The sequence below is a fragment of the Elephas maximus genome, chromosome 19 (genome assembly GCF_024166365.1).
Source record: "Elephas maximus indicus isolate mEleMax1 chromosome 19, mEleMax1 primary haplotype, whole genome shotgun sequence".
Lineage (NCBI taxonomy): Eukaryota > Metazoa > Chordata > Mammalia > Proboscidea > Elephantidae > Elephas > Elephas maximus.
The window spans coordinates 38,740,064-38,760,175 of NC_064837.1; the positions used below are offsets into that span (position 1 = coordinate 38,740,064).

Below are 20,112 nucleotides of genomic sequence, written 5' to 3' on the forward strand. Positions count from 1 at the left end.
CAATCCCACCCAGGTAAGAGGGGAGATGGGCTGGAGACTGGGAGGGGCACCTGTGGGCTGTCATGGAAGACTTGTCAAAGGACATTCACTTTCTGCCCTCCAAAGCTATACACAGAAAAATTAGGAAGAGAAGAAGGTCATGGGTGGAGAAGGCTCATTTTAGGGAAAGACAGTCCTAGCTCCGATGGCATCACCTGAGCAGTGGCTTCCACCCCACAAATCATCATCTCCAGTCTCAAAGGCTGTGGGTTGAAGAAGCACAGGATGTAGGCTGAGGAGTCAGCAAACTCTCAGAGCCATTTATTTTTAAAAATGTATTTAAAATGAATTACCACTGAGGAAGTTGGGGGTATATTTGCAGGGTGGTTGAGGAGGCACTAGTGGTCCCTGCAGTGTGAGCCCCTCTCAGCCCTAATCGAACTGGGTCAGGGTCAGCACGCTTAACTACCCACCACTATTTTCTGTTGACCCCACCCTGACTCATGGCAACCCCATGTGTGTCAGAGTAGAACTGTGCTCCATAGTGTTTTCAATGGCTGAGTTTTTGGAAGTAGATTACTGGGCCTTCCTTCTGAGGTACCTCTGGCTGAATTAGAACTTTCAAACTTTTGGTAAGCACCCTAGTGTGTTAACTGCTTGTACTACCCATGGGCTCCTTAGGGGATGTAGGGAAGACAAAACACTGCAGCACAGACCTCTCCCTCCTTTCTGACCTTGGGCAAGTCTTGGAATCGTCAAGTCTCAGTTTCCTGGTTTATGCTGTCCTGAGTACCTCACAGGGTTGTTGAAAGGGCCAAAATGAAAACAGACAAGGAAATGGTCAACTGTGCGATGGTATTCAGACGTATCAGGATCCTTGTCCTATGGAAGAGAATCTTCCTTCCCTGAAATTCGTTAAGCAGTCCTCCCCTATCTTTCTGTCCTCTTGCCCCTTCCCTTGTCGCAGGATGCTGCAAAAAAGGAAAGGATAGAATTGGTTACTGGGGATGAAACCTGGGTTGCAGCTGGGCCTTGTGACGCACATCGGAGGCCCATCACATCTACTTCCCAGGAATTTCCAATTCCCAATTGACTGGGACCGCATTTCACACTAAAGGTCGTTGACCTACAGTACTTTACATCCAGGGACCCATTTTCAGTGGTGGCTCCAGAATGTCTACATTTACTCCAGAACCAGCTTAGAGGCTGTAATCTATTTGGTGGGGGAGGGCAGTGGAGCAGCTTGAAGAACTTGCAAATCTTTCTCACAAACTATTGAAACTGAGAGTGATCTTGTTAGAGGACCTCCCAAACCTCAGAAAGTTACAAAAAAGTTGTCATTCTATCTCTGTGAGTATATACATTAATTTATTTGGAAACAAATCAAACATTCAAATTTGAGGCTTTTCAAAAATGTAAGACCTGGCCAAATGGCCTTTCTGCTTTCAAATCCCTGTACCCCTCTCTCGAATGCCCTGCTTTAAGTCAGCAGTGTCTGCAAACTGGGGGACCCACACATCTAGTAGTGCCCAAAGTCTTTTCAAGGGGTATGTATACACAGACACACTTTAAGGGAATTTCCCAATCCTCAACTTCTGTATGTTCTTTTTCTTAAAACTGATCTGCCCAAGAAAGTGCTAATCAAGCCAATGAGGCCTCGTGCCAGTTCTCTTTCCTCCCTCCCCTTTCATATGGTCATACTTCTTCCACTTACCAAAAGAGAGGCGTACATCTCACCCATCCCAAATCTCACTATGATTCAGGGCTCTAGTTCCAGGTACAAAAATGTCTGGAGCACCAAACAAACGGATGGTGATGAATTTAGGTGTCTGCAAAGACTTTTTTTCTTCTAGGTCCCCAAACCACCCCCATCCATCTCCCTAAATTTGCAATTCCATTAAAATTTGCTTTTTAAGCTTAATATTTATTTATCAAAACTTTTAATGAATGTATGTCATTTTTATCAATTATATACTAATAATGGTGGCACAATGGTTAAGAAGTTGGTCAGCAGTTGGAATCCACCAGCTGCTCCTTGGAAACCCTATGGGGCAGTCCTATAGGGTCACTGTGAGTTGGAATTGACTTGCCAGCCATGGGTTAGGTTTTTTTTTTAATACTAATAATAAAATATAAATCATACCTAAAGAAAACATTTTTTAAACTTTTTGAGATTTATGGTCAGAGGGAAAAAAAATCTGTAAATATGGTTTTATGGATGAGAAGTATGATGGAGGGGGCCAATGTAAGACTTCTAAGCATAAAAATACATTAGAAAAAAATTTAATGAGGGAAAATAGAATGGAAATGATGATTCAAGGGGAAAAAGGGATGATGTACAAATTCTAACTGCAGTTTTCAAATGGCTCTTGGTAGGTATCGAATCACCAGGGTTTTTACAGTTCATTGGCTATATGAAAAAGAGTGATGTGGTACCTTATTTTAAAATGCCAATACTTGTAACAGAGCAGCTGTTATATCGTTTGCAACTATTTAAACTTATGATGAAGAATTTTAGTTGCCAATTTTATAATGTGCAATATTAGTCCATGGTTAAAAAAAAAAAGTTTTAAGGAGTATGTCAGCAAGAAACTGGACAATCATGGCTCTACGAAATGTTAGGTCTCACTTCCAGGTGAGTGTCTGAATATCTGGGGTGGAGTATGGAGGATGGTTGAGTGGCTGGAGGGGAGAGTCTGGACTTGGGGAGGGGACAAGGGTTAGAAAAACTGCCCTGGGTGTAGAGGTTGGTCCCCCAGGGGCAACTGGGCAACCCTGGACAGTGTTTCAAATGTAGGACAAACTGAGGCAAGATGTTCTGAAGGTGCGACTCAGTAGACTGAGCCAAAACTAGGGGGGAGGTCTGTTCAGTAAGCAGGTAAAACTCCAAGTCATATATGTGTGAGGTGACTAACTTGGATTCCAACCAGTAAACTCTGGGGCCAGGAACCATCCTCCCCAGGAACCATCCTAGCCTGGGGAGGAGGTTGGCAAAGATGTCAAGATCTCAAACAAGCACACTGGGCTTCAGAAGTTGACCACTGTAACTACCACCCCCAGTATCTCAATGGCTTAATGCTAGAGAAGACTTCTTCTCCCTCATGTTAGAGTTCAGTGACTCAGGGACCTAGTCTTCCTTCTTAGTCTCCACCTTCCCCAGGACCTCTCCTGAAAATAGCAGGAGAAGAGAGAGGGGATCGCTTAGTTTCTTGGTGCTGTCCTAACAAAAAAATACCACAAATGGGCGGCCTTAAAGAACAGAAATTTATCATCTCACAGTTCTGGAGGCCGGAAGTCCAAATCAGGGCACCAGCTCTAGGGGGCGGTTCTTCCTCCTTGGTAGCTCCTGGTGTTCTTGACATTCCTTGGCTTATACACATTTCCTTGCATGGTCTCTATTCCCTGTGTGTATCTGTCTATTCTGATCTTTTTTTTTTTTTTTTTTGTTACTATGCAGAGAATTCTTAAGATTCTTGGTGGACATATGGACATTTACTAATAAACTGAGAAAGTTGAGGCATTAATGTGGAAAAACATATTTTTTCTTTATAGCTCCAACTGCATGAATACTCACTATTCATATGTGCAAAAATACAAATTGGACCCTCAAGGTTCATTCACTTTCAATAAATTTCTTACCAACCTTAACACATATAGGTGAAGTTTCCCATCATAAATAAGATTATTGTTGTTGTTGTGGTTAGGAGCCATCGAGTTGGTTCTGACTCATACCGACCTTATGCACAACAGAATGAAACACTGCCCGGTCCTGTGCCATCCTTACAATCGTTGTTATGCTTGAGCACATTGTTGCAGCCACTGTGTCAATCCACCTCATTGAGGGTCTTCCTCTTTTCTGCTGACCCTGTACTCTGAGAAGCATGATGTCCTTCACAGGGACTGATAGCTCCTGACAACATGTCCAAGGTATGTAAGATGCAGTCTCGCCATCCTTGCTTCTAAGGAGCATTCTGGCTACACTTCTTCCAAGACAGATTTGTTTGTTCTTTTGGCAGTCTGTGGTCTATTCAATATTCTTTGCCAACACCACAATTCAAAGGCGTCAACTCTCCTTAGGTATTCCTTATTCACTGTCCAGCTTTCACATACATATTATGTGATTGAAAATACCATGGCTTGAGTCAGGTGCACCTTAGTCTTCAGGGTGACATCTTTACTATTCAACACTTTGAAGAGGTCCTTTGCAGCAGATTTGCCCAATGCAATGTGTCTTTTGATTTTCTGACTGCTGCTTCCAAGGCTGTTGATTGTGGATCCAAGTAAAATGAAATCCTTGACAACTTCAATCTTTTCTCTGTTTATCATGTTGTTGCTCTTTGGTCCAGTTGTGAGGATTTTTGTTTTCTTTATGTTGAGGTGGAATCCATACTAAAGGCTATGGTCTTTGATCTTCATTAGTAAGTGCTTCAAGTCCTCTTCACTTTCAGCAAGCAAGGCTGTGTCATCTGCATAACGCAGGTTGTTAATGAGTCTTCCTCCAATCCTGATGCCCCGTTCTTCTTCATATAGTCCAGCTTCTCATGTTATTTGTTCAGCATACAGATTAAATAGATATGATGAAAAAATACAACCCTGACGTACACCTTTTCTGACTTTAAACCAATCAGTATCCCCTTGTTCTGTCCAAACAACTGCCTCTTGATCTATGTAAAGATTCCTCATGAGCACAGTTAAGTATTCTGGAATTCCCATTCTTTGCAGTGTTATCCATGGTGTGTTATGATCCACACAGTCGAATGCCTTTGCATAGCGAATAGAACACAGGTAAACATCTTTCTGGTATTCTCCGCTTTCAGCCAGGATCCATCTGACATCAGCAGTGATATCCCTGGTTCCACGTCCTCTTCTGAAACTGGCCTGAATTTCTGGCAGTTTCCTGTCGATATACAGCTGCAGCCATTTTTGAACAATCTTCAGCAAAATTTTGCTTGCGTGTGATATTAATGATATTGTTCTATAATTTCCACACTCGGTTGGATCACCTTTCTTGGGAATAGGCATAAATATGGATCTCTTCCAGTCAGTTGGCCAAGAATCTGTCTTCCATATTTCTTGGCATAGATCAGTGAGCACCTCCAGCGCTGCATCTGTCTGTTGAAACATCTCAATTGATATTCCATCAATTCCCAGAGCCTTGGTTTTTGCCAATGCCTTCAGAGCAGCTTGGACTTCTTCCTTCAGTACCATCGGTTCCTGGTCATATGCCACCTCTTGAAATGGTTGAATATTGACTAATTCTTTTGGGTATAATGACTCCATGTATTCCTTCCGTCTTCTTTTGATGCTTCCCGCATCATTTAATATTTTCCCCATAAAATCCTTGCTTATTGCAACTCAAGGCTTGAATTTTTTCTTCAGTTCTTTCAGCTTGAGAAATGCCAAGTGTGTTCTTCCCTTTTGGTTTTCCTTCTCCAGTTCTTTGCACATATCATTATAATACTTTACTTTGTCTTCTCAAGAGGCCCTTTGAAATCTTCTGTTCAGTTCTTTTATTTCATCGATTCTTCCTTTTGCTTTAGCTGCTCGATGCTCAAGAGCAAGTTTCAGAGTCCCCTCTGACATCCACCTTGGTCTTTTCTTTCTTTCTTGTCTTTTCATTGACCTCTTGCTTTTTTCATGGATGATATCCTTCATGTCATTCCACAACTCATCTGGTCTTCAGTCACTAGTGTTCAATGCATCAAATCTATTCTTGAAATGGTCTCTAAATTCAGGTGGGATATACTCAAGGTCATATTTTGGCTCTCATGGACTTGCTCTGATTTTCTTCACTTTTAGCTTGAACTATTCTGATCTTTTTGTAAGACAACACTCAGAAAGGATTAGGTTTAGAACCCCCTACTCCAGTATGACCTCATTAACTAACAAAAACCCTATTTGCAAACGGTTGTATTTACAGATACCAAAAAACCAAAAACCAAACCCATTTCGGTCAAGTCAATTCTGACTCATATCAAACCTAAAGGACAGAGTAGAACTGCCCCACAGGGTTTCCAAGGAGCAGCTGGTGGATTTGAACTGCCAACTTTTTGGTTAGCAGCTGAGCTCTTAACCACTGTGCCACCAGGGCTCCACTTACAGATACTGGGATTAGGAATTCAACAACTTGTTGGAGGACACAAGTCAATCTATAATGTGGGAGGTATTGAAGGGCCAGTCATGGAAGTGGCACTTGTGATCAATTCTGCTTATATTTCATTAGCCAGAATTCAGTCATATGGTCACAGCAGATGCCAGGAAGTTAGGAAAATGTGGTCTAGGTGACTATCCAGAAGGAGAAGGATTGGGTTTCAGTAAGCACTTTGTCTTGCAGGACTTATTTGGGAGAAAGAGGAAGTAGCCCAGGTCTCTGCACTGTTTCAGCTTGGTGTGCAGAGGGACAGCTGTACCTGAGGTTCTCGAGCAACTACGTTCCTGTAGAACCAGATTCCTGATCTAGTAGCAGCACAATTCTAAGCTCTTCTAGATGAAGCTGCAGCTGTTGATACATGCCCTAGCCTTGTCATGAATGGCCTCGGCCTGTGCTTGGGTGATTAGCTGCAGCAGATGTATCACTGGGGAGACTAAGGTAGGTTAGAAGGCAGACGGTGACAGGGAGACCTTTGGGAATCACCTAGGACTTCTTCTCCAAAAGCGAACACCTTCTGATCATCTCCGGGTTAACAGGGGCTTTTAGCATGCTGCATCAGCCTTTCAGTACCATTCAGTGAGCTTGTTAAAGTAAATGTCTCCAAAATGCCAGCAATATCAGAGGCAATGTTGTTGGCTTAAAGTCAGTAATGCTTCATGAATTTTATTTATATCAAATAAAATTCTGAAGCTAACAACTTGGTTCAAGAAGTGGTCATAGTCTCTCCCCTGTTTACTTGTCCATAAATAGGGATGGAGCCAAAACAGAGCAGTGGCTCTTGGATCAAGTATTTGCAGAGTAAAAATGTGTTCACTAAAATATATAATACATGGTCTGACTCTATTGTAACATTCATTAGAGAAATCAAATCAAGCCATAGTTATTAATAATAATTGTTACAAAAAGCAAGTATCTGTTGAATTCCGATTATACTCTGGGCATTGTACTAAGTACTTTATGTGCATTTTCTCACTTAATTCTAAGAACAACCCTCTAAGGAGCATATCATTATCCCCATTTTACAGATAAAACTTACAGCAATCTGGTGAATTTTCTAAGAGCACACAGATGGGAAGTAATAAAGCTGTGATTCAAGTCCAGGTTTGCCTGACTCCAAGCCCACCCTCCTAACTACAGTAATGGTCTTTGCCTTTGCTGAGCACCTAACTGATACGGGAAACTGTGGAGTGGAGCGGTTTAGAACGTAGACTCTGAAGTCAGGCTTTGTGGCTGGGTTTAAATTCAGGTCACTCAGTTTCCAGGAGCCTGTTTCTTCATCTACAAAATAGGAATAACAATCGTACCTGTTTCACAGTGTGAGGATGACATGAGATGTGGCAGATACAGAGTTTAGGCCTCAGCAACTGTGAGCTCTTCATATTGTTTCCAGACATCAGGCCAGATTTTACAGGATGAAAAGAAGTCAGACACCGGGGGCTCCAAACCCAAGTCTCCATTGACTCAAAGCCCAGGGGGCGGAGGACGGGCACCACCTTTTTCCATCGGGCCTTTCTCCTCCAAAAGGCCCTTTTGATTTATTATCAAGAAGCCATCTTGCGACCACAAAGGCAAAATTTCCACGATTCTCACACCGTTCCTGGCTAAAAATGCTCTCAAGAGACTTCTAAGCTAATGATTTTTCAAAGAGGGAATTGACTTCATATTCTTTGAAGCCAGGGGGCTTTTTATAAATAGGACTTAATGGTTGGGCGGTTTTTATTTTTTAAGTGTAGATGGAAGAGCCCTCCCACGCAGATAGCATGTGATGGGGCCACAGGGGACTGGGAGTCTACAGAGACACAGAGCCTGGCTTCATAGCGAGTCTGGGTTATCTTGGAGTCCAAAGGCTGTCCAGGCATTTGCAGATTTTCAGATACCAAATCTAACATCAGTTGCCCCATGAGAGCCTTAAACTAAGGTCACTGTACGTATTCTCCTGCGAGAGAAGAAAGATGTTTGCTGATGAAAATGATGCTGACCCCTAACTTGTAGCTGCTCAGTCTAAATTGGAAGGTGCCACCAAGTGAATGCCCAGCGAGCCTGTATAGAAAGCTGGGGTGCTAGTCTGTGATCTGTTAGCAATGTCAGATTACCAAACCATGTCTGTGTCAGGCAATCACCCATTGCCTCATCACCCATCACCCTGTTTCCTGTGAGTAGGGGGACTATCTTCTGTCCTATGTGAAGGAATAAATGGTCTGAAATATCGATCTGGAAGAAGTACTCAGGTACTTCTCTACTCCCTCCCTCCCCACCCCAGCACTTAGGGCCTGTGGCGTGCCACAGACCAGGCATCTGGTATGTCATCAGTTCTCCCCGCAGCCCTCAGACATGGGGATTTTACCTTCATTTCACAGATGAGAAGATTCAGGCTCAAAAACGTTCACAAGCTGCTCAAGGTCACACAGCAGATTTGAATCCAGAATCACGGAGTTCCTCACCACAGAGCCCCGTCTCACCATGCCAGACATGCTGCGATCATTGGCTTGGGCTGCGGCCCATGAGCTGCTCATCTTTTGAGCTCCCCCAAACCGGTTGCCAAGGAGTTGATTCGGACTCACGATGACCCCATGTGTGCCAGGTAGAACTGTACTCCACAGGATTTTTAAGGCTGTGGCCTTTGGGTAGCAGATCTCCAGCCTTTCTTCTGAGGCACCTCTGGGTGGGTTTGAATCACCAACCAACCTCTCGGTTAGTAGACTAGTGCTTAACCATTTGTGCTCCCCAAGTGTCTCTAATACACTGTACTACATCAGCCTTCCAGCAAGTTGTTTTTTTTTTTTTTTTAATTCCATCTTGCATCACAAAATCCTTTAGGCCTTCTCTATAGAGAATGAATATGTACCTGTATGAACAAAACGGTACACACAATTTCAGGTCTTTATGGAAGTTTTGAAGCCTCTACATGGATCTCCCAAGGGCCGTGGACTCAAATTAAGAATCACCTCTATAAATCCTTGGCTCCAGTTACTTGGCCACACAGGGAGTTAGCTTGGAGCTTTAAAAAAAAAAAAAAAATTCAGATTTCTGGGCCTATCCCATATCTACTGATTCAGAATTGCTGATCTCTCTTCTTATAATACGTTCCCAGATGATTCTTACACATTTGACCAGAAAACAGTCTACATGGTGGCTTTTAGGAATTACTGCTCTAAATGACACCCATTCAGGGGATCAGAATTCATCTCTGTCACTTCGACTGGAGCACCTGGTGGATTCGGACTGCTGACCTTTTGGTTAGCAGCCATAGCTCTGAACCGCTACACCACCGGGGCTTCCTCTACTTCTAACAGTGTTAGGTAAGTCCCTGAACATCTTTTACCTTCAATTTTCTCGTCTGTGAACTGGGGATAATAATTACCCCTACTTCATAGGGTAGATGTGGGGTTAGATTATTCCATTAAATGATTAGCAGTGTCTTCTTGCAAAGGACATCATAAAAACCCGTTGCTGTGGAGTCAATTCCGACTCAGAGTGACCCTATAAGACAAGAGTGGAACTGCCCCACAGGGTTTCCAAGGAGAGCCTGGTGGATTTGAACTGCTGATCTTTCGGTTAGCAGCCATAGCTCTTAACCACTACACCATCAGGGTTTCCAAGTACTCCATAAATGTTAATTTATCATTAAGCATGTAATATCATTTTATGAGAAGCCCTGGTAGCACAATGAAGAGTCAGCTATTCAAGCCCACTGGCCGCTCCACAGGCGAAAAGACCTGGTGTTCTGCTCCTGTAAAGACGCCAGCCTAGGAAGCCCTATGGGCCAGTTCTACACTGTTCTATAGGGTCACTGAGTTGCAACTGACTTGATCGCACATACTACCACCAATCATTTTATCGGTCATGTAATCAACAATCTCTGTAAATGATATCTTGGTTACTGAAGTGGGAACATAATCCAATTGCTACCAAACTGTAACAAAAATACATGAAAGAAAGGAAAAAAAAATCCAAAGTTTATTAAACATTAGTAACAGACAAAGGTTTAGACTTAACAGCATAATACCACCAATGGCATGGTGTACAATCCAACTGACCTCATGTTAACTTGTACTTGTTTAGCAGATGCAATCTTTGTGGTGCTGCCAAAAGGATGATGGTGGATTATTATGTTTGGTAAAGTGTTCCAAAATTAAAGATTTTATGTCTTGACTTAAATATTCACTGCTCACACAAACATACCTACACACACTTGGCCACCTACAAAACACATTGACTTTAGGAGCCAAATCCATTCCATCAAGATCTAGGATGAGACTTTGCTCATGTTTCTTAATGACATTATTAGTTGTAGACAAAACTGGGAGGGCCTCCCCAGTAGGAGGCCTAGGAGTCCTTGGCAGGAAGGTGACAAGTCTGAGAGCAGGTGTTTACTACCTGGAAGGCTGAACACCTAGCCTGGAGCCATCTGCAGTGTGCTGAACCAAACCAAAAACCTGTAAGGCAGAATAGAACTGCCCCATAGGATTTCCAAGGCTATAAGTCTTTACCGAGGCAGACTGCCACATCTTTCTCCTATGGATTGGCTGGTGGGTTCAAACCGCCAACCTTTTGGTTAGCACTTGAGTGTGTACCCATTTTGCCACCAGGGCTCCTTGCAGTGTGCTGACCCCATGTTAAATCCTTACCTCCATTCTCCACACACAGGCAAGCAGGCCAGGCCTACTTGGCTTGGGATCATTCTAATTAACTTGGGTGAAGTTTGGCCTTTCCTAAAAGGGACATTCAGGGAAAATTAAATGAACTCTTGTAAAAACCAAGGTATAACTTTGCATCTTACATATATGTGTTGTTTTACTCTAAGGGAAGGGGGGCTTCTCTTCAAACTCCTCTCGACTATTCTGAAAACAGAACCTGTACCTTTTTATACTTACATTTAGAATTCTTGTGAGTCCCTTTCACAAAACCATTTAGAAACAACCTTCTGGGTTATCTAGTACAACTTCCCATCAGAAACCCGTCTGCAAGTCTCCTCATCGTCCTGCCTCCAGGCATGCTTTCTTGGAGGCCTATCACAGTCTTGACTAATGCTGACTAACATCAAAGGTCAAAAGTGGCCACTTCCTCCAGAAGAGGAAGCAATCATTTACAGCCCTCCCATCGTCCCCTACCTACCCCCTCAAGGTAGCACAAGCAAAACCAGAAGCTGAACAACCTTTGCCTTTCTTTGCAAGTTTAGTCAAAATACACAAGGATGTAACCTTACCAGAAAGTCCTATGCCCCTTATTTCAAATCATATCTAAATGATGTTGGCGTGGTACAATTTGTGTTCATTGTTAATGGTCAAGAATTAATCTATGAAAGATGCTTATGATGAAGAGGGGGAAAATGACAACAGGAGTCATAATAGCTGCATTCATTTGACCCCAGTTGATCCATGTCACTCCAATTCAGACCCTAGCTTCCCACTCTAGGAAAACCGGCTCATTTACAAGTTGGCTGCCCTGGGCAGACAGGCAGTGAATCGTTCACGTGTGTGCGTGTGTGTGTGGGGTATAAATGACCTACATATAAGGCACCTGTACAGACTCCAAAGTGTTTAAATTGTTAAGACGAAGTAGGTTTCTGAAACCCTTCCTGGCACACACAAGAGTAAATTTTATATTATTTTTTTTATTTCTTCTGCAGAAAACATTTGTAGTGATCCCTGGATACAATCTAATACCAAAAAAGACCAGTGCTCAAACATAGGTTTTTCTGTTGGTTTTTTCAGTTACCCTTTTATACTCTTGATGAATTTGGATGGTCCAGGGCGGAATCCTTCAACACTTCTCCACTGAAAGGCGCAACACACTTAAAACATTTCTCTACTAAATGTGTCTCCATTTGCACACCAAGATTGATTTGTCTGGACTTATCAATGATGACCACTGCCATTTCACAATTCTGCTGCACTTAGCCTCTTCACCTGTAAAAAGTCCAATGCTATTTCCACTGAATATCTTTTACTGTTTTGCTTAAGCTTTTCAAATGCTCTATTTATTTACTTTATTATTGGCCTGAACGTTGTATTCCAATTCCAGTACTGTCTCATCTTCCGCCATAACCTGTAACTTGGGACAAAATGGATACCTAGGAGGAACATCCCACTAGACTGGTTTCCCAAGTCTATGACACCAGGACAACCAGTGCCGATGGACTGACCAGGAGACCACCAGATCAGTCAAGAATGAGATACTCTGGAGGCAGGAAATGGGAAAATCCCATTGATGAAAGGGCGTTTTAATCTAGCACAAAATGTTCCTTTGCAGCAACGTCAGAATCTTGACATTATACAACTTAGTGATACAAAAGAGCCATCATCTTGAAAGTCAAAACATCTCTCAAGTTATAAACCATACACATAGCACCGATGTCAACCTGGTCCTGCATAAGATACATGCTCCTGCAGAGGAGAACAGGATTGTTCGGGGCACTGGCAACAGTGCTCCATTCCAGAAACTCATGATTTTGAAGTGAACATTCTTGTGGCAGATGCTTTTCCTAAAAAAACACTGTATCATCCGATAAATATTTGACTAAAATCCATTTTGTGCTTTTGGGTGGCGTGAACCGACTTCTGAGACCAAATAGGAAATAAGAACGCTCCTCATGTGCTTAGGAGCAGGATTCATCGCGGCAAACCCCGGTACTGTCATACAATTTTAATTTAAAGCAGGAAACATGCTGATCTGTCAGCCATAGGCTTAAAATATTAAAGACTTCAAAAACCCCGAAGCACTTCTTCTCTGTACAACATTGGTGAATATATATCTTTGCTATATAATTTTAAAACACGGAATAGTTTTCCTTTTCTCTTTGCTATATATAATATATGTCTTTCAAAATACATTTGTCAGTATTTATATCTGAAAAATACTGTACAAAAAAAGAACTTCCTATAATTACTCTGTAAAAACATTAAACAATTTAATCATCTCTCCTTTTGGTCTATAGTAAACACTGAACTTGATTGGATTCACCACAGTTTGCGACAACACCATCCCTTCTGAGATACACCAGTGTCTTTTACATTCATTTTTCAGAAGTCCACTTGATAAAAGCACATACGTTCAAAAGCAAACACAGAATAAGCAACATAAGCTCCAGAATCATTAATTTAAGAGGCATTCAAAAATGACACCACTAGGAAAGAGGGTCTTACAAAACATCAACTTATTAACTTAACCGATTTTAAAAAACAGCAGGTATAATTCACAAAAATATATATATTACAAAAAAGGGGGAAAACTGAATCTTGAGTAATTGAACTGTTCTGAACATCAAGAGGGATATGAAAAAAGTCAAGTGGAAATGGGAGTGGGGAGGAGAAGACTGGGAGAGGAGAGAAAACCAAACCAAACATATCAATGTCAAAAGCTGTTTCAAAACACATTTTTTTTTTTTTTTGGCTCGTGTAGATTAACCCCTCGTTCTTAGACCCTGTGTTCTCCTCTGCTTCTCTGCCCTGGGGATGTTCTGGGCATGCTCAAATGCATGACTTTAACGTTTGCTTTTTAAAAGACAGTGAAATTCTTAGGTAGGGAAGATATCCTACGTCCACTAGTAATACTCAGGCAGCATGCTCCAGCGTACAATAGGATTATTGCTTTAGGTACAGACAGTGCAAAACACACTCTGTGTTCTATAAGAGTACTCTTATCTGGGGTTGGTGGAATTAAAAGGAAACTTAGTAGATACGAAGTAAATGTGGGACCTAATGAATCTAAACAGCACTTTAAGTTTGAAGACAATTATCACCAAAACTGAAAATATGAGGAAGGCAACCTATCAATGAATAGAGCTGCACCGTAGCGCTCATTTTGTGCATCTCATTAGCATGATAACTTACAGATTAAACATCAACAAAAGCGTGTACTCTTGCAAACTGAGATCTACTATTTTACCAGGGCCCTTCTTAGAGGATTCCAAGGTGAGGGTTTTGGAAGAGTACATAAGATCGAACATGAAGCTAATTTTGACAGGGAAGGTGTGGAGAAGAAGGGAGGAGAGGAAAACCCACGAGAGGTCTCCATAGTCCAGTAAAAACATGGCACCTTTCTTTTTTGGAACTAAAAGATGAGAGGGCTTCTTAAAATGGCAAGTGCAAAGGAACACGCACACACGCACACTTACTGTTGACCACGCACATAAGCACAGATACGCGTGCACACACACACACACACACACACAGATGCACACCAAAATGTGAGTCAGTTGTGTTTATTCCTCTGGTAAAGTGCTGATGACAGAAAGGTTGGTTTGGGTGTGGTGCTATCAGACAGGAAACAAATTGTCCATCTATTCAAAAGCCAGCCCACAAAAATGCCATCCTACAGGGGCCCGTGCCTGGCTTCGTATTTGGCAAGTATGTTCTTGCATTTGCCCAGCTCCTTCCGCAGGTCAGCCACCTCCTGGCGGAGGGCTGAATTCTCCTTCTCCAGGAACGAGGCCCGGATGGCGATCTGATTCTCCTTCAGCCGCCGGGCATCTCGGGAGCGCTTGGCCGCCATGTTATTCTTTCTGCGCCTTGCCCAGTACTTGTCATCCTGCTCATTAGTTACAGAAGGAAAAAGAAAAAAGATATTAGATTTCAGCAAAGCTGAGTGTCAGCCAGAGCACTGACAGGCTTCAGGGTTGTGCTAGGGCACCAGCCCAGGTTTCTTAACTTGCCTCTCCTTCCTTTACTGTTTCTGGATGCCTGAGAGAATGGTCCATGAGTCATGGCTTCCTTCCTGGAGCAAGGACCAACCTGTCACAACAGGCTCAGACTCTCTCTGCTTATGCCCCATCTGACAGCAGTGGTATATGCCCAACAAGGCAGAGATCAGAGACTGACTGAAAGCAAGGGCTCACCTCAAACCCTGTATTACTCCCAAAATTTCTTCATTCTCCTTGCTTAAAATCTCAAGAACTCTTTTCTTCCAGACGTACTCATATGCTTTTTTGTATGAGTATAAATTGGTATAATATTTTTAGGAGGCAATTTAGAAACGTCGCTGATGTTAGGTGCCCTCAAGTTGATTTTGGACTCCTAGCAACTCCATGTGACAGAGCAGAACTACTCCATAGGGTTTCCTATGCTATAATCTTTATGGGACCAGATGGCCAGGTCTTTCTCCCACAGAGCCGCTGGGTGGGTTCCAACTTCCAACCTTTCGGTTAACAGCCGACCGCTTAATCAGTTGCACCACCGGAGCTCCTTAATTTGGAAATACCAACATCTACATGCACATACCCCCTGATCTAGCAATTCCACTTCTAGATTTCATCAGACACAGGCCAAAAATTTTATGGCAGCATTGCTTGTAATAGAGAAAATGGGAAAAAACCAATTATTCATTAGTAGGAGATTTAATAAGTATATTATGATAGAGTCATACAAAGGAATATTCTGTAGCTGTTAAAAATAATGACCCAGCTGAACGAGAAAATGTTCATGATATACCACCATGTAGGTGGAAACAATGGCAATTTGCAGATAACTATGCAAGACCTCTTCCCATTTTTATTAAAAATACTAATATTACAAATTCATAGACAAAGACCCAGAAGGAGTTATACCAAGCTTTAAAAAGTGGTGCTTCTAGGAGGAGGAGGCAGGCCAACGAGAGGTATAGGACCTTTCACCTTTTACTTTATGTCCTTCTGAACGATTAGATTATATAAGGAGCATGTACTTTGGTAATTAAAAGCAGAACTTTTTATTTTTTTTAACTCTTCAACCTGCCACTAATCAGTACACTCACTGGTAGATAGCATTTAAATAATTTACTCTAATTTCCTGGAACTATTCTCTAGGCTTTAATTAACCTGGGTAATATTTAACTGTGGTCAATGTGAATCCAACCTCTCCTTTCTCCCACTGCTGCTCCCCCACCCTGGCCTGAAGAAAGGAAGAGCTTCCTAGGAAAACTGAGATGTGAATCTTCTTTTAGACCTTCCCAGTGTAATCACGGTGCTGCCTGTGTTGCCACTCCTTTTTTTTCAACAACCTGCGAGAGCAAATTCCTCAATCCTAGCAAGGCTAATACCTGTAGGTACATGCCACCCAGAATAAGTGGGTGAGGCCATTCTTATACTCCCCCAGGACTCCAAGGGGCAGTTGGCATTGGAGGTCACAAGGGTTGGGACCAAGGCTGCAAGGAAGGTCCAAGGTCAGGGGTCTGCCCCAATACGTGCCCATTACGCTCAGGAGACGACTGCCCTGCACAAAGACAGAAAGTGTGAAACAGAACGTGTGTGCAGGCAGCTCTGCCATTCACAAGCTGGTCTACTATATACATATACCATATGTATACAGCAGAGCCCTGGCAGCACAGTGGTTAAGAGATCAGGTGCTAACCAAAAGGTTGGCAGTTCAAATCTACCAGCTGCTCCTTGGAAACCCAATGGGGCAGTTCTACTCTGTCCTATAGGGTTACTATGAGTTGGCATTGACTCGACAGCAACAGGTTTTTTTTTTTTTTTTAACATATATAGCACCCCAGCTTTCTGTACATTTCATAATTATAATATTAATAAGGTAAAAGTATTTTCATTGCAGCTAGTGTTATGGGCTGAAATGTATCTCCCCAAAACTTGTGTCAACTTGGCTAGGCCATGATTCCCTGTATTGTGTGGCTGTCTACCATTTTGTGATCTGATATGATTATCTTCTGTGTTGTAAATCCTAACCTCTGTGATATTAATGAAGCAGGATTAGAGGCAGTCATGTTAATGAGGCAGGACTCAATATACAGGATTAGGTTGTATCTTGAGTCAATCTCTTTTGAGATATAAAGGAGAGAAGCCAGCAAAAAGGAGTGGGACTTCATGCCACCAAGAAAAAAGCTCCGGGAGCAGAGCACATCCTTTGGACCTGGGGTCCCTGTGCTGAGAATCTCCTAGACCAGGGGAAGATTGATGACGAGGACCTTCCCCCTGAACTGACAGAGAGAGAAAGCCTTCTCCTGAAGCTGATACCCTGAACTGGACTTCTAGTCTAGACTGTGAAAGAATAAATTTCTGTTTGTGAAAGCCATCCACTTGTAGTATTTCTGTTACAGCAGCTCTAGATAACTAGGAGCTGATACCAGCTATTCTTAGGGAGGAGGCTGTGCTTGGAGAATACCTGGATAAGTAAGCTTGGGGCAGGTATACAATGGTTGTTAGGAGAGATACCTGATATCTGCGTAATACAAAGGGAGAAATTTGTTGCTTGTGCTTCTGAAAGGGAGCAGGAAAATTGGAGGAAGGGGGAGAAGACAGCTGGAGGGAGAGAGGCTGGGAAGAGCCATCAATGACTTCAAAGGCATTTTAACAAACGAAGCCTCCAGTTCTGACAGAAATTGTTTGTGTCACCTTGGTATAAACTCTAATTCCATCCCCTTCTTACTGTCAGGAAATCTACCACACTCCCATTTGCTTGTGGGAGTTCCCGGGGCACTGGAAAGAGGGGCTGACTTAGGATCTCACAGAGCCTCCACACAGGGGAATGGGAAGCCAGGGAGGCCATGAGCACACCCCCTGGGAAATGACAGGAAGTTTGTGTGGGGAGAGGGAGTGTACCATGATAGGCCATGGACTTGGTGGTTTAGGACAGTCCTGACCATGTCTTATGGGTCAGGCAATCACCAGCCGACCTCAGAAGAACAGCCACCTTCTCCATCTCTTAGAGCTCTTCTAAGAAGTGTTTTCATTTCTTTTACCTCACCTGTCCACACATGCAGATGAGCTGGCAAAGGTGTGGAATGGGGAACTTCTCAGGTAAGAGCCAGCTGAGAGTAGAGGATGAAGCAAGCAGAAGTGTGGGCAGAAGGAATGTCATGGACTAGAAAAACCAGCTTGCACCCCTTTGCCAGCACAGAATGGTTGGAGAGGAGGAAAGAAGCACCATGTGCTCTGTACCCTTCTCTATCTCCCAGGTACCAACACTATCTGGCTGCCCAGTTACCCCTGCCCGGCAATGACCCACTCAGCCTTGCTCCATCATCTTTCCAAGGATCTCATGTTTGATGCAGCCTCCCCATCCAGGACCCCCCCTGACAGGTCAACACTCCCTTTTCCTTGCCAGAATGGAAGCTCCATGAGGGCAAGGACTGGCTCATCTTGTATCCCTAGCCCTTAATGCAGAGCTTGGCAGAGCACTTGAACAGTATTTGCCAAACGAATAAATGGACATTGAAAAGCATTAGGAAATCGAGGTGATTAAATGGATTTTCCATCAGGATTCCTTGTATCCCACCCCTTGATTCTCCTAGGAAATGCATGCCAACCCAAATGAATTGCTCAGGGAGCTGTGGGGGAGACCAATTTTGGCCAGGCCCATTCTACTCAACTGGTTTGCTCCTCCCATGCTAGGAACCAGATACCTCCTCTCCCACCCAGCTCAGACCTCTCTGCTAGAAGGAGAAATATGGTATGGCTCTGCTTCCTGCTTCCACCAGCTTGTTGTCTGTGGCCTGAGGCTTCACCCACAACTGGAAAAAAAAAAAAAAAACCCAAGAACACACGACAGGAGAACGTTCTGCCTGCTCTCTACCCACTATATGAAAAGGTCAAACCTGGGCCCAGCAGCAGTGATATGGACAGTTTTTACATGGCCTCTGTGTTGCCAAGCTTACCTGGTTTACTAAGTAATCCTGACTTTGCTTTGAACATATAAATGTGGAGGAGACTCTGAAGGTGGCTGGAAGTTATATCTATCCAGCAGTATTCTTTCAAACCACTAACCTCCATTCGAGGGGAAATCCATGCTGGACGCACGCCCTAGTTTAGTTTAAGAGAAGGCTCTAAAATACACATAGAATTGGATTGCTAAAAACACAAGGCCAGGAAAAGCATTCAGTTTAAAGAAGATATCCAATTGCTCAGGACTTAATCCTGTGGTGCCGCTCTTATTCCAGCTTAGTCTAACCATCAGTGCCCTTAGAAGAGACACAGAGGACATGCCCAAACTTCCATCTGAAGGCTCTACGGGCTGAACCTCTGGTTTTAGGGTGTTTTGACCATGCACTTTTCTTTTATGATTCTCAGGATGATAGCTATTGACTTATCACCTAAGGGCCCCGGATGTAGCCTCGGACAGGGCCTTTCAGGAAGCTAGAAGAGCTGGGGGCCAGGCTAGACCTGACTCTCTCTAGCAGTGTTTACCTAACTTTACCTTTCTGCTTCTCCATTTCCTCAAGTGCAAGATGATAAATTTGGACTAATGGCTCTCTGAGGTCTCTCTGAGCTCTGGCCGTCTATGCTTGTGCATCGTGGAGGGTCCCCTCAGGTACATGGGCAACGGCAATGATTTAATCTGCCAGGTACTTCAGCCACCGCACCTGTGGTTTTTCTCCCAGTGTTCCTTCCAGGCACTAAAAGCAGGAGTGACTAGTCTAAATCAGTGCCAGCACAATGTCTCAAACTCCCATTTTCTCCATATAGGAGTGTCACTATCTCTGAATCATATTTAGTTTTGGAGAATAGGGTCAGAAGTTAGAAAAAGGCTATGAGGCCCAGCTCCAATGCCCTTAATGTATATAGTCATATCTCTTGTTATCTATATTATTGGAAAGAAGCATAAACACAAAAAACTCTAAGCAAAGACAAAGCAAAAGCTGTTCTATTTTGGAACTATTAGACATGGTATAATTTTGGAAAGCAGATTTCTCTTCTCTTAAGGTATCAATGAAATGTGTCAGATTAATCTTCAGTTGTATTTGACTTCCTAAGGTAAATCTAGTTCCCTTTATAAATAATGTGTCCCTTCAACACAGCAGAGAAGACCAACCCGGAATTACCCTTTTGTTGCAATCATTTATAAGGTGAACACTATATATAGTGTCAGAGAACTCACTAGCTTCCTTTACAAAATTCCACCCTGCTCATCCACGGTTGGCAGTGTGGAGAGAGGTTGTGTCTCTGGCTGTTAATTCTCTGAAATATATAGGACATGGCAGCAGCTAATTATCCAGAAATTTCCAAAGGGAAGTAACCATTGGAAGACTATGAGGTCCAGATGCTTTTCCCCAAT

General features: G+C 43.0%; 2 protein-coding genes across 4 annotated transcripts in view; one reads left to right on the forward strand and one right to left on the reverse strand.

Annotated features, from left to right (window-relative positions):
* MMD (monocyte to macrophage differentiation associated) overlaps window positions 1–9,311 on the forward strand; it is a 102,237-nt gene extending 92,926 nt beyond the window's left edge. The window contains exons 9-10 of one of the 2 annotated variants that reach the window (XR_007514198.1): window positions 8,488–8,711; window positions 9,222–9,311. The gene's annotated coding sequence lies outside the window, so the exon portion shown is untranslated. Of the gene's footprint in view, window positions 1–8,487; window positions 9,182–9,221 lie in introns of those variants that run through there. The other variant, XR_007514197.1, reaches the window with a different exon arrangement.
* A 798-nt stretch (window positions 9,312–10,109) lies between these two features.
* HLF (HLF transcription factor, PAR bZIP family member) overlaps window positions 10,110–20,112 on the reverse strand; it is a 64,314-nt gene continuing 54,311 nt past the window's right edge. The window contains exon 4 of one of the 2 annotated variants that reach the window (XM_049861133.1): window positions 10,110–14,662. In XM_049861133.1, coding sequence (XP_049717090.1) covers window positions 14,444–14,662 — 219 coding nt within the window. In that variant the 3' untranslated portion in view covers window positions 10,110–14,443. The remainder of the gene's footprint in view (window positions 14,663–20,112) is intronic. The other variant, XM_049861134.1, reaches the window with a different exon arrangement.